Source organism: Bombus impatiens, unplaced genomic scaffold (genome assembly GCF_000188095.3).
Source record: "Bombus impatiens unplaced genomic scaffold, BIMP_2.2 scf_0098, whole genome shotgun sequence".
Classification (NCBI taxonomy): domain Eukaryota; kingdom Metazoa; phylum Arthropoda; class Insecta; order Hymenoptera; family Apidae; genus Bombus; species Bombus impatiens.
The window spans coordinates 347,109-362,232 of record NT_176517.1 but is presented as its reverse complement, the minus strand read 5'-3'; the positions used below and the strand labels follow the sequence as shown (position 1 = coordinate 362,232).

The 15,124-nt window shown below is 33.9% G+C and overlaps 2 protein-coding genes across 6 annotated transcripts; one reads left to right on the top strand and one right to left on the bottom strand.

Annotated features, from left to right (window-relative positions):
- Positions 1-4,042: 4,042 nt before the first annotated feature.
- Positions 4,043-11,126, bottom strand: LOC100746600 (arf-GAP with coiled-coil, ANK repeat and PH domain-containing protein 2). Its single transcript, XM_003486064.4, has 12 exons — positions 10,874-11,126; positions 10,642-10,699; positions 10,261-10,319; positions 9,576-9,749; positions 8,817-9,461; positions 8,506-8,685; positions 8,316-8,422; positions 8,057-8,240; positions 7,077-7,959; positions 6,921-7,020; positions 6,718-6,838; positions 4,043-6,650 (listed from the first exon to the last, which is right to left on the bottom strand). The coding sequence occupies exons 1-12, from the start codon at positions 10,924-10,926 to the stop codon at positions 6,482-6,484; spliced, it is 2,733 nt and encodes a 910-aa protein (XP_003486112.1). The 5' UTR covers positions 10,927-11,126; the 3' UTR covers positions 4,043-6,481.
- Positions 7,843-14,785, top strand: LOC100746720 (COP9 signalosome complex subunit 7b). 5 transcript variants are annotated; one of them, XM_024364473.1, is made up of 4 exons: positions 7,843-8,023; positions 11,732-12,386; positions 12,456-12,630; positions 14,570-14,781. In XM_024364473.1, exons 2-4 carry the CDS (start codon positions 11,739-11,741, stop codon positions 14,617-14,619), a joined length of 873 nt encoding a protein of 290 aa, XP_024220241.1. In that variant the 5' UTR covers positions 7,843-8,023; positions 11,732-11,738; the 3' UTR covers positions 14,620-14,781. The 5 variants fall into 5 exon arrangements, with proteins under 5 accessions (XP_024220241.1, XP_012250106.1, XP_012250107.1 ...); XM_012394683.3 differs by lacking the exon at positions 7,843-8,023 and adding an exon at positions 11,145-11,519 and having other exon boundaries at positions 14,570-14,785; XM_012394684.3 differs by lacking the exons at positions 7,843-8,023; positions 14,570-14,781 and adding exons at positions 11,145-11,519; positions 12,693-14,153 and having other exon boundaries at positions 12,456-12,615.
- Positions 14,786-15,124: the final 339 nt, after the last annotated feature.

Below are 15,124 nucleotides of genomic sequence, written 5' to 3'. Positions count from 1 at the left end.
CTCTTTTCCATCGTAAGTCATCTTTCCTACTTCACACGTATCGCGCCTCGTTGACCGTCGATGGTTCAACATAAACCTCTTTCATGATCCAAATTAAGGACTAAGGTGTGAAATGATATAGAAAAGTATGAAGTAGTTAGTACATTTTCCCTAAATAGAAAAATATATTAAAAATAGTAGATACTTTTCAGAAGATCGCCGTACAAATTGGGAACGTAAAGAAAATGTTTATGATTCAAAGAGAATTTCTTCGATATCTTCAGATTTCATAAAATTGTAGGATTTGTACAGGAAAAAAATTGCGATAAAAAGGAATATAATCGAATCCTTGAAATTTTCCTTCGTAAGCGATAGTAAAAAATATAATTTAATAACGTAAATTGAATGAAAAGAAAGTTTCAAACAAAATGTTGCGTTAATGCGATATTGGTCCTGAATGGATTAAGTAAAAAAGAAAAATTCTTTTTTCTAAACTACTTGTCTGAATTATTACAAACATAAAGATTTATTACAACAAACCAATTGACCTTCAATTTGTAAAATTTACTTGAAAACTTTTATCTTTTTTATTATCAACATTGTTACTATCGTACAAGAGAATCTTTGAAAGTTATAATTCACAATGTACAAACTTGTACACATAAATGTAGAAGAGATCTTTGTGTAAAAGATATTTGTCAAAAAAAGACTATTGTTTCTCACTAATTAAATCTATTTTTTCACTTGGACGTAAGGATCGATCGAAAAACTTGCTTTTCTCTGGATACTGAAGGTATGGATCGAAGAGAGAGCCGACGAAAGGAGCATAGGGAAACAGAGTTGTTTTGTCGCGACCGGTGTCGAGTACGAGGAACCCAGAATTTCGTAAGCCAGCCAGACAGTGTGTGATTAGTAGGGTGAGTAAGCGATACTAATTTCGTCGATCGACCAGACGTCGGACTTTACGGTTCATTCTAATCTTCTACGCAGCCAGTTCCATTCGGCGGAGAATCTACGCACTTCGCGTTATATCGAGAACGCAAGAAATGTCCACATACATAAATATATTTCGACGCCCACATCGAAGTCTTTTTCCTTCGGTGAAAAATCGCTAGATGAAAAGAATGTTGCCGCTATAACTCGAGATTGATCGTTAATCCTTTTGATCAGACTGGGCAAAGTCTTCTACGCTGGAATAATTAGAGGATTTATCATTCCAAAGATCCGAAGAATTTTTCTCTACCATTAGATAGTCTCGTAAGTAAGATAAGATTTTTATAAGAGTTTGAAATTAATACGATGGAACTCGTTAGAATAGACGTTTTATAAAAGGAAATTACAGTTCTGGTAAATTTGGAGGTAAAAGCGTTAAATAATTAGTAGAGACTCAAACTTAAAAAACTTTCGACTGAAATAAGGGTTGAATAAAACATTAATTACTTTTTGCCAAATACAGATATTGAGAAATTTTTTAAGAAATATTAACCTTTTAATATTAACCCTTTGCATTGCAAAAATATTGAGGATGTTGATAATATATAAATTGTTATTTAGTTCCACTAATTCTACTAATAAACAATTTTTTCTATTGTGTATAGATAAAAATCCATTTTTGAAACATAACTTTCGTTTCTAAAAAGTGTCAAAGTCGTTAATTCTGTTGTATATCAAAAATATTTCTTAAAGGATTAAGAAGTATTCGGAAGTAAACTAGCGGAAGAAACCACAGGCAAATTAAGTGAAATGATATGCAAAAGCAAAAGATTCGCGTAACAATCGTTTAACGTGTATTATGTATAACTAAATAGCTACGCCTTGCTAGCGATTCTCTTCTGTGCACGATTAAGTTCGTCGGTTCGGTTTTTATTGTCGATTTCGACGCGAAGCTAGTAAGCATAAAGTCGACAGGGAAATAAAAAGAAGAAAAAAGTTCGTTCGTGGCCCATGGCCAATCTCAATTGTAGTTGTGCTGAAACTTTTTGCAGGAGGCTTGATTTATGACACGGCTTCAAACCAAAAGAGGCCCGCGGTCTTATCAATGCTATAATTCATACTTTCTTTCATGGTGTCGTAAAAAATAAATTACACCGATGGATGCATCGTATTGGTTAGTTTTGCCGGTTCGCTGTTTAACAATTCGAAAGGAACCCCTTGGTTATCAATGCAAATTCCCTTTCCATTCTTCCCTTTTTCTCTCTCTCTCTCTCTCTCTCTTTTTCTCTGTAATTTGCCCCTAGACTGTGAGAAAAGAAACGTATAAATATATATTCTCTCGGCTAACCTTAGAACTATTGTTCCAAGAGCGAACGTGCAAGTTAGTAAGTGGGTTCATTTTTACCGTGCAATCAATTTCTTCTTTGGGTTGCCTTCTTGGAAGTCCACGATCGGAGTAAGTCATTTCGCGGCTCGTCTCGCGGAGCCTTGAAGGTTGCTGGGTCGTTCAGGGCTAATTTGTAATTCCGGTGACGTTGGTTTTCTTCAAAGAACGGATCGTGAAAGTGGCCGTGCTAAATTAATGATCGGGCCGGCCGCTTGTTCGTATCTGTCAGTAGAATTAGCGATGCTGGCTAAGCGTGGAATGACATATGCAAACTCTCGAGGCCGCAATCGTTCGAAATAGGAGCTCTTCTAGGCATCGTAGACTGCCTGCCGCCATAGTTACAGATGGATAGAATCGTGCATCATTATCATGCTCTTCGAGCGAGAATCGGATCGCGGATTCCCTTACAAACACTCTATCCTCTATCTTTCTTTATTAGAAATCAACACTTTGTTATTTTCATCTTTTAATTGGACTTATCTTTGTGCATCGTATGCGATTTTCACTTTATGCGTTTTCTTCCATTAGAACTGGAATTTTCTATCCGTCATTTCTTTCACATACGTAGCAATTTTTTTTTATCGTATATTTAAAAAGTTGAATTTTATGAAGCGTAAATTATCACGTTCTCGTCGTGAGGCTCGGTAATGAGCAAAAGGGAGAGAATGAAAGAAATGCGTGAACACAGTGGATCAATGGCGTGAAGAGATTGCATACTTGTCCCAATGCGTGCGATTGATACATTGACAAACAACGTGCTTTATCAGTCAACGAGAAGGGCACGTTCTACCAATGAGACTACGTTTCTTCTTATCATTGCTATCATCCTCGAGCCAATCCACGATTGGTGATCGACAACGGCCGAGATGTTTTCATATTTTCAAGCCAATGAATAGGCAGAAGATCACTGTGCAACTGCGATGGCTGACCATAGTTTCCACTTTCTATGCTGAATACATTTTTTCCAATTAATTTGCAACAAATTGCCTAACCAGTTTCGATTATTCGAAAAAACTGAAGATTACAGTAGAAATTTTCCTTCTTAGTAATTATCTACGTATAATTTCAGTGGCAATCTTGACAAATTAGAAATCAGCATTTTTAATAGCTACATAATTAATTTTTGACGGATAGAGATAATTAATGGATAATTACGTTTTCGATGAACGATCTGTTTATTGAGATTTTGGTATTTAAAGAAACGCTTCACGCGATGACGTATTTCGTACGTTTTATCTTTACGGAATACGTAAATACACAAATGCTAGCAACGAAAAGTGGAGCATTCACATATAAGATAGAAAAATTGGTGATAAATTAGTTTGGGCATTCGTGGACGAATGTGTGTGAACACACAGTGATAACTATACAGCGATAGGGTATTGACCCGTTTGGATTAATTTACGCAACTTGGCAAGAGAGCAACGCGTAAATTATGCGTACACGATGCATAAGCGCTTCTTTCGTTTAATGGGGGATTTATCAATCTACGGTTCATAAATTGCGCCGTAATTTCGATCGTTTTCACAACAAATAAAGCGTTGCGTAAGTTCCTTCTATTCACACAAAATTTGATAAAATAACGGAAAGAATTGAAAGATTGTGCTTAATTGCAACGCGCGTTCGTGAAAGATATAGATTTTTTCTAAACATCTTTTCTCCTTTCTCCTGCTTTCTTTCTCGATTTGCGTAATATTTGTAACGTCAAGTTACGAGGATAAGGATTATTAAAAAGAATACGTATACTTGCATAATCACTGCTTTATGACGTAAAGTTTGTGTATAAGTATGATACATGAATTAGACTGTTTACAATTTTATTACAATGTCGCGCAGCAGAGAAACCATACTGTTTGTTTAACTTGCCTATAGACGTATGTACCGCGGAATTATTGTAACAACGTTTCGCAATTAGGCAGTAACTGGTGACGATTCTACAATAATCGTCAACGTTTCAACAAATAGAAGATTCTACAATTAAGAAATTATACGATTAATGATATTACCATTTCTAGAAAAGAAATTGTCATCTTGGAAGACGTTTTTTATTCGTAATGGAAACAATTTGTAATATCGTTATTTTCCTTTAGTTTAAACGTCCTTCCTTTCTGTCAATTGTACGTATAAAACGGGTAAAAAAAAGAACTAAGTACAAAGTACAAGTACTAGAATTAATTTTTTCATACGAAAAGAATTTTTATAATATATGAAAATTCGAGTAATAAAAAATCATTCGTAACAAAGCGTAGAAAAACGCACAGTCACGAAATCGAAAGATTTCTTTGTTTTTTCTTAAAATTACTTTGCGTTGTAAAAACAACAAGTAATAAAATACTAGTATATCGTAGATTAAAAAATAGATTATAGAAGAGTTTTGTTGCTGCTATTCGCTTGTGCAACGATGAGTATCTCATTTCGTTAGAATTATGCTTACGCCACTGTAGTCTTGTTTCTTAATTAAACAAGATTCTTATATCGAATAATCGAATACCAGATTCGAAAAAGAAACTATGGTAATACTATATCAAATAAAAAAATATATCAAACCTGAAAATCATTCGCCCATCGTTTTCATAAAAACTCTCGTCGAAAGAAGTTTTACAAAGCTATGTCAATGATCACAACATTGTACCATTGAATCGTAACTATCAATAAAGCCTCTCTACTTAAACAATGAAAAAATATTCAACAATGATTGGTATTGTTTCTTTTTTTTCAATTCTTATATAAATTTCTTTTTTCTATTACGTACAAGTAGACTGAAAATCATGCATTACTCTATAAATTTCTCATAAATACTGTTCAACATAGTTAGTTATATAGTATTAAAATATGCACAAAAGGAAGCATAACTTATTCGTTGTACAAGTCACAAACAAAGAACACTAATTCAACCGTCCTAAATGGATAAAACGCAGCAAGCAGAATGAAATTGAACCTGTTATAAACATGTTGTAAATGCAAATACTTTTTATATGTTTCTTTAAATAATGTTTCTCGAGTGTTAACTTTAGAGGATTTGCACAAGTAAAGCATTTGTTCAAGAATTAACATCAGATAGCGATCAGATCTACAAGTTTGTATGTACAAATGATTAATTTTTGGCAACAAATTCGATATATATATATATATATAATACGGAACTATATAGAATTATTGTTATTCTATTTTGGTAATCTAATAGGTGCAGTTTACAATTTTTTATAAATGTAACTATTAGATAAACTACATAATTCTATGTATTTATAATGTCACAATTAAATCGATGCTAATTATATAGCATCGAAATCACTACTTTTAATTAAAAAAAAAAAAGAAAAAAAGAATAAGTTTCTTAGTACCAGTCGCACATACATCGCTGGTAGTGTTAAGTATATAAAAACAGATATATGTATAAAATTGTTCTTCCACCGCTAGACCATATCATATCGAAAACGCGTCGGCCATTAACTTTTTCATGATGTAGAATTTAAAACTACTTTGTCACGTATCTTTCGTATCACATAAACGATATATAAATATCTACTTAGTAATACAATTTACACTTTGCCATAGGTATTCGTAAAAGTTTTTCAAATTCCAGGTTGCATTTATGCTATATGGTATATCTGTTGTGAAATTTGTTTAAATCTGTAAGATCGTCTTTAAAATATATACAGAGCGCGCGCACAAATTATTATCGCGACATTTCTTTCTGTATATTTGGTAGGAAACCAGGAGGGAAGGTATACAAAAAGATGCATCTTAATATTTTATCACTGGACAGCGTAAATTTCCCGTGTAAGCAAAATATAATATTTTCTTCTTTCTTCTCTCTCTCTCTCTTTCTGTCTCTCTCGCGCGCGCGCAGTACATGTGATACTTCTCTAGCTATGTGTTGTTTTCTCTTTTTCTTTAATAGGAATACAAAATGCTAATAAATTTCAATAAACCTTTGTCGCACAGAGATCAAAGTTTAAAAGGTACGACTTCCACGGTGTTGTCTTTGTTTCTCGTTTTCGATTGTTTATATCGTAAAGCTTCGGATCACGTTCTTCGTACTTACTTCATTACTCATTAATCAACTTTATTACCCTGCAAGGAACTGAAAGACGACATTTTCGATGTACCGCACTCCTTCTTCTCCTTCCGTTGTAGCCTGCTTTTTAGATTTTGCAAATAAACTTTGCACGTTCTTAAACCTCATTCGGGCGGTTGCGACGGATTGTTGCTTTCATTTCGTCGTTGCAGTCGTTCTGGATGAGAGCAAGCTAGCTGGCTGAAGTCGCGAACGACGTCGTTGAAAGTTTCATCGCCGCTGATTCCGATCTCCGAGTCTTTCATCTCTTCGTTTAGAAGACCAAGTCTCAATCTGAAACATACATAAAATGAAATTACAATGAAATTTCCTTAATAAAATAAATTTACTTCGCACTTACAACGTAACAATGTCCGCATTAGCTTCTTTTACAGCTATTGACAGTGGCTTTACACCACTTTCATCTTCGATGTGTTGATCGGCGCGATGTTTTAGTAACAAACATACTTGGGCAGTATGGCCTAGATATTTTAAACAAATAACCAAATTTATAGTAAACTTCTTAAAATATAGAATTTATTACAAACAGAAAAAGATATATACCTAATTCTGTAGCCAAGTACAGTGGTGTTTTCCCATCAGCATCTTGACAATTAATACGTGCTCCATTCAGAATCAGATATTCACAAGACATCACAGAACCCTGTATTAGACAAAATTAAATTATCAAAGAATTTAGACAACAATTTGTATACTTACACTTATAATTGCCTGATGCAGAGCGTTTCTTCCTCTGTCGTTAACATTCGTCCATGACTTATCAGCACCAGCTGCCAAAGCTGCGCACATCACAGGAAGATTGTGTGCTGCAGCAGCTTTGTAAAGAAGCATCTCAGGATGCAAATTCTCGATATCCTCCTCGTCTGTGAACTCTTCATCTTCGCCGGCAGTCGAATCTTGGTCAGAACTTAATTCTAAGCTATTATCGATCGTTGGCTTTGGTAAATCGCATCCGAACATTAACACGTCGGATTCTATTTTACACTGCTTTTCCGTTCCCGCGTCTTTATTCTCAAACGTATCTTTCACATCAGATACCTCTGTGCTTAAGGACACTTCGCTTTTTATCGACAGGCTATTCTCCGAATTGCTCGTGGCAATCGTATTGTCCTTGATTTCAGGAATAAGAAGTTCGTTCTCGATGTTCGATTCCGTATTGCTATCGACAGCCTTAGGATTACTTTCGTTTATGTCGCTACGTGGCCGTGCTAAAATTTTCCCATACAGTGTAGAATCATTCTTTAGATCCATATTCGTGCTGTCGTCCGAGCTTAATGAATTTCTCTCGGTTTTCTTCGCTTTATCGACCGAACTCAAACTTTCGATCGATGTATATTTGCTGTCGTCAGAGCTCGTCGAATGATGACCCTCTTTTACGGATGATAACGTTGTTGTTTTGTTGCGGTTAGCGCTATCGATTTTGTCGCAACTCCGCGGTCGACGACGCAATTTACGGACACTCCATTTGCGAAAATGCATTTTATCGCGACTCGTGTGTTGCCCAGACGAGATCATGTTGCTTAAAGGCTTCACGAATTTACGCTCTACATATTTTGCTCTTATCCAAGCTTCACGTATATTACTGTCAATTTACAACAAACATTCAGCTATATACTTTGATCAGATTTATTACCTTTGGCAGAAGAGTGAGTATTGCTTTTTATGCTAGTGTTACGTACCCATTGCATTTTGGAGTAGCTCTAATAATATTAGAAGGTATTGGTAGAGCTTCATAAACATTATTCACTACAGTGTTTCCAAGCTCTGCCATTACTTTTAGTATCTCTGGTTCCCAGTCATCTAACGTCAGAGAACGAACTTTACTATAATGAACCCCTAAACTTCTATGCACTCCAGAGCATTCTGAAAAGAAAGAATTGTTGAAAGAAAGTTTTAAAGAAAATTTAATTATCATTATCGTGAAAAAGTGATTTATACCTATGCAAAGTGTAATTCCAAGATTGATACTGGCCCATCTTGGATTAGCACCACCACAATCACAGCAAGTATCATTTCCAGCAATTTTTAGGATTTGCTCCCAGACTCTATACAAAACAAAATTAATTATGATATTTTAAAAATATGGTTTAAATTGAATTAATTATTCAGTACAGTTTTTGATATATACCTTGATTTCGGTTTTGTCTGTTGCCTGTTCGATCCTCTAACATTTTGTGACTGTGATTCTCGTATGCTAACTATAGTACCAGCACCCATACCTCTTTGAATGGCAGCACCAATCGCTTGCTGCATGGCAGTTACCCATGCTAAATAAGCTTCTTCGCTATCAGCTTGTAATATGTGACTTCTATAAGTTAAATTTATTCTTTAAAGTTATTTAATTCAATAAAGCATCTAAATAGAAAATTCATGACTGTATAACCATAAAATAATCTATCACTATATCAAATTGTATTATGATTACTAATGACTGCTCACTTTGTAGGACTTAATACTTCGAAACAATTTCTTCTATCACAGTCAACTACTGGTTTCACAGTGCAAAGACGAAGATCTTCTTCCATAATAGTGAAATCATTATCACCAGTCCTTTTTCTATATACTAGTTGATGGTCTCTTAAACAAAACCACCTTCTGTTCCACGTTTTAAATGCATTACTAGTGCGTTTAAAGAGGTAGCCTTCCATCTTAGGATTACTAGGTACTGGAGAAGGTATTAAGTCTCTATTCGTAACGTAAATATGCCGATTTTCCATTTCTTTCTCGAGTTTTACGGAATCGGCCCTCATTTTAATTAAGTTCTCCCCCAGATCTTTTAGAAATGGATCCAAATCTTGCGCTAGATCGCTACCTTGATGGTAATAAGTAATACACGCATTCATATAATTAAGTAGGGTACCCAATATTTCATGTCGCTTACGCGCTTGTATCATCGTTAAAGAATGTATATAATCCAAAGCTGTATGCCGGAAACAGGATCTCGTAGCTGATAAAATATTTGAAGTTTCTTCATACTCTGCCGGTCTGGACTTTGGAACTTGGGAATTTCGGTTTAATGCTATATCTAAGTCTGCAGAGATTTTTTCAAAGTAATGGCGAGATTCTTTCACCCTCTTAATGTCACTAAAAAATAATAAGAATGTTATATAAGAACAATAAGAATATTAAGAATGTTACATGTGTATACAGATAAATATGTAGATTACATATGATTATGTAATTAATTAGTTAAATTACCTTTTGATGAATGAGTTAAGATCTTTAATTACTGTCCTAGATGCTTGATCTAATAAAATAGTATGGAACTTGTTCATTTCTTGTAAAGCATGAATTAGTTTATTGAGTAAGGCCATTATCTCTGAATCATCAGTAAAGTAAAGAGATAATTCCCACAGGCTATTGGCAAATTGGCTGGAAACAAAACAATGCATACAATAATTTTTTAATATCTTTTTAAATAAATAGATTAGAAAAATTCTAAATAGAAATAGAGTCATCACATAAATTAAATATCAACATTAAGGGTAATTTGTTATATTAAAAAGTATTTAAAATAATACAAAAATGTTTGTTTTACAAAAAAATATTTTTATTTGAACATAATATAAAAGATCAATAGGAAGTGCATAATCCCTGAGCAGCAAGTGTTTCATCTGTATCACTGTATATGTTAAACTGGCTACCATATGTATGAGTCATTCTCAACAGAGCTGTAATTCATATGTTTCCTGACTCTTCTCTATTGCTTGGTATCACCCTCTTCCATTTTATCATTGAATATATTTCACTTGAAACGATCAGTAGTTCCTTAATGACATATTTTATACAACCAATCAAATATTTATGGCTCTGTTATAAGATCTATTAACCATGATGTAACTCCAATTCATTAATTACATATAATTTACAAATCATAACATACCTTTGCTGTCCTACAAAAAGTTTTCCAGTGTCAATCATCTGGCTACAGTTTTTTAACACCTGTAAAGATTTTTATTTTTAGCTTTTCTCAGAAAATAGATGATTATTACAATAATTCTTTTGATAGCTATGAGATTGCTTATGTAACATAGTCTACTACAATGTAATTGACAATGCAGGAAACTACTGTCAAAATAGATTGACAGTTAAAATTATTACATTTAAATTCCCTTAGTAATTTATAGTATCAATAATTTATTTTGGAGTAATACGAAATAACATAACCTTTTTACATTACTATAAATAATATAATATGGCTAGAAAAAACTTTCATATCTTTTTCACCTCATTTCTCTTTTTTTTATAAATTATTTATGAATACCTTGTCTAATTTTTGTTCGAGTAGATCAACGTTTGCCTCTACTTCCTCGATGCAGGATCTACGAAATAAGAAAGTAATATTCGCAAGATACTTATTTTTATTAATCAAACGCATTATCAATGTGGTGCATTAAGTGATATTATTCGAAGTTGCGCGTGCATGGAGTGCAACAGAGTAGAGCACACTAAGCAAACACAGAGATAGAAGCGTAGATTTTTCAAGTGATTCTCACCGAAACTTTGGCGTGTCTCGCAAACATTCCTCGAACTCGATTAAAGGCTTCATTTTGTACTATCCGTTGCCAGGAATTTTCAAGCGCAGTATCGTCCGACGAACTGCAATCTTGAAATTTTTCCGTTCACTATTTCCCATCAAACAGCACGATCATTTGGAAAGACTATTAACATAAACCGTTCGCATTCGCGGAGAACAACACATTCCCCTCTCTTCTGTCAAACAGAGTACAACACATTGAAGTTATCCCAAGCACGAGCCAGTGTTTGTCAGTACTGGCAACATCCACGTAAAACGAAATAACTTCGCAAAGAACGTATTGATTCTCTCTTGAAATATGTTGGGTCAAGTTTTTTCTTTCAATAATTCTTCTGTATAATATTTTGTCGTTGTCCATTCTTCATTCGCCTTTTTCGTAAGACAATAGTTCGTAGAGATCGTCATCTGGTGAAAGTACCATTTCCTTTTCTGTGGTACGACTTGCACGATTGTATTTACATACATGCTTGCTCACTTCCGAAAGCATATACGATAGGGAAAGTCATTCGATATTTGTAAACATCGAACAAAGTAAGTTCACCTTATGTAATGAACGTGTGCTCTGTTTAAATTTTCTTGATTAACGAAATGGCTTTTGAATCTCGGTAATAATATTAGAGCGAAGAGTATATGAAGATTGAGCAGTTTCTAACCTATCATATATAATGTTACTTTTAAGTCTGAATGAATTACAAATCTATAAATAGACACTTTATAAGTCTGTGGTTATAGTAACGGATTTTTCTTGGTTATTTTTAGGAGATTCGTTAGGTACCAACACGTTGGTTTATTCCATTGATTAATGTTTATTCAACAGGTTCAATATGACTGCTGGAACTACCACAGAAAAGTCAACTAGCAATCCTTTGGAGCAATTTGTATTGTTAGCAAAAACTGCCAAAGGAGCAGCTGCCATAGAGCTTATTAAGCAAGCGGTAGAGACACCAGGAGTGCATGTATTTGGAGAGTTATTAGATATGCCTAATATCAAAGAATTAGAGAATGGACCTTATGTTCAGTATTGGAATACTCTGAATTTATTTGCCTATGGGACTTATAAAGAATATTTAGAAAATAAAGATAAGGTTTTAGAATTGACTGCCACTCAAAAGAAAAAGCTCCAACATCTGACCATTGTAACATTAGCCACAAAGTCCAGATGCATACCATATTCTTTATTATTGGAAGAGTTAGATATAAAAAATGTTAGAGATTTAGAGGACTTAATAATAGAAGCGATCTATGCAGACATAATACATGGTAAATTAGACCAAAAAAATTCACAGTTAGAGGTGGATTATGCTGGTTTAGGACGCGATGTTAGGCCTGACGATACAGGTGTTGTGGCTGAGACATTAGCTGCTTGGGGTCAGGCTTGTGATACAGTGTTAGCATGTATCGAGGAACAAGTCACAAGAGCTAACGTAGAAAAACAAAAGGCTACTTATCATAAAGAAAGGATACAGAGAGATGTAAGTAACATGTACTCTGATAAAACACAAATGCTTGTGCTGATAAATTTCTATTTTTTCTGTTGTTAGATTGCTAACATAAAGAAGTCACTTGCTGCACAAGCTGGAGGTGGTGGTGTGCAGGAAGCTGATATGGCCGGAGGCAGTTCTGGATCTGCTGGAAGCGAATCAAGCAGGGAAGCATTGTCAGCTCCACCGGATGCAAAGAAGAAGCAACAAAAGGTCAAAGGTATCAAAGGCAGTGGTAAGTTCTGGAAGACAATTCAGTAATCTTTTATTATATAAAATGTATCTCACCGATGACAGGATTGTAGTTGTTACATGTAATCTGCATTAAAACCCTTGCAAGCCTATGTAAAACTGCGATAAACAATGATGGTAATGCAATTAAGAAGCACCATTGTGAACAAAGGGAAAAGTTCATTGTCATATTTTGGCATACCATACCAGATTCTAGATGGATTGAATTTTTATTAATTTTAAAAGAGAATCTTGTAAATATATGTAATGAGATATGGCATTATAAGTCACTGTTATGTTTGTTTAATGATATTTATATGAAGATTTTGTTACATTAAAGTTGCAAATTTTTTCTGAATTGTCGTTTATATTATGTGTTAGAGAAAATCGAAAGAAAGTGGGAGAGGGTAATATATAAACGAATTTATTCGTTCTTTTTAAAGTAATAACTTGAGTTAACAGATGCGAGGATAAGGTAACTTAAATATTTGAGAACGAAGGAAAATTATAAATTTATTTGTACGTTGTACCTGGCTTTAGGTTTCGAATCGGTATTATTAATAAATTTTATATTTTATCATTGACATTCTTGGAAAACTAAGTATATTTTAATTTAGCGACTTTGTGTTAGAAAAGTAATTCAGTCATTATTATTGAACAGTATAAGAATTTTTCATCGTATAATCGCAAATTCTCTATTTTACTGCACACTAGATTAGCTGTGGTTAAGAAATTAAAATTATTGTCAAAGAGAATTACCGAGCATTATTGAGTAAATCGTTGTAAACACGTACTTGCAACTAAACTTAATATCGAATTAGTAATCTATTGTCAGCGATTCAAAGCAGACAAATGTAAATCGCGAACGAAACCATGTCACATGTCACATGATACATGGAAAAACACAATTGTGATCGTCCTCACATCGATACCTTAAAAAATGAGAGAAAATGACGAACATTCTCTTATATGAAAGAAAAAGAAAGGTACTTTTATAACGAATGAGCTTTCAAATTTTTGTAAAACGTATAGCATGTACGAGAGCTTTTTTTAGTCAGGCCAAAGATTTTATATTTTGCGTTTTAAGGTGTGAATGATAACGAAACAGGGATTTGACAAATTTTATAGGCAAGTCTGATAGCTGTTGCAATGAATCTGCATATCTGTTATTGTACCGTGCCTACACAGAATATTGTCATCATTGGATGACGTTAGAATTCAGTGTGATGAATTGCTTAAATGTGTCTCATACAGTATTAATCGTTTTCATCGTCTCTGTTAACATTCGTATTGTCTTTTTTTTTCTTCCCTACAAAGACGATATATAACGTAGCCGTCACGAGAGGTGATGAAGTGTAACTAGTCGGATCGATCATTGTTATTAAAAAAAGTAAGAGAAAAGGGAAGGTTGTGTGTTTAGGAGGATGTAAACGGTATACGAACGACACGTTGCTTAGTGAACAAGAAATGTCAGTCGAATTACAAAACGTTGTAATTGCTAATGGAATAAAAAGATAATTTATTTTAGCGAGGTTTTTCTATTTCTCTGCACCCTTTAACGCCTTTCCTTCACGTCTGTGTGCTACGAGTGATCGTAAGGCTTAAAATAAATTTGGTTCGTAATATATTCCCTTTGTAGATGTATTTACTTAGCGTAGGAGTAAATAGGAGTTTAAAATAGATAATAGTATCAATATCAGTTTCCCGTTTCGATTTATGGGAATTTTCCTTATTTTTACACTTTTCATTATTCGTAGATAAGCTTTTTGTATCTAGCTTATTGGAAATAAATGCTACCGGAAATCATGGTAAAGTTTTATTCTGTCCTAGAGTGGGCGTTTGTTTAACAGTAGAAAATCTTAATTTATCCTGTTTTTCTCACAATCTAACAATGTGTATAATAGGTGCAAGTCACAAATGATACGCCTAATGGGGATTTTCAGGATCCACTAATCCGGTAAGGCACCATGAACTGAACGATGAGCCAAATTGAGAAGTTCATCTTAGGTGAAACCTCGTGGCGTATCACCAACTCGATCTTGGATTCTATCTGTCTGTCTGTCTGTCTGTCTGTGACCACATCATTATACGTACAGTGCATCTTTTTCTCTGTAACCTTTTTGTACTTTTTGAGAAATAAAACAGATCCTAAAAATTAACACGTCATTATTGTAAAGCCTCGTTCAAATTGGTCAAGTTAGTTGAAATCAAGTCGTTTGAATTCAAGTAACCTGACTTCAAATGGATATCTAAAGGAATATTGCGTTGAAGAGAGTGATTGTTATTGTTAATGTCAAACGTTAACGAGATATAATAAAAATATTATATGTGAAATATGGCTTAATACAAAGTTTGGACAAATTTGATTTTGGGAACCAATATAAGTAAGTACGAAATTGAAAATATAATTATTATCATTCCTTTCAAGTTAAGGAATAATTTAAAGTCTCAGCTTTTCTTGAAACTTTAACGCATATTTAAAATCGAAGAAAATGATA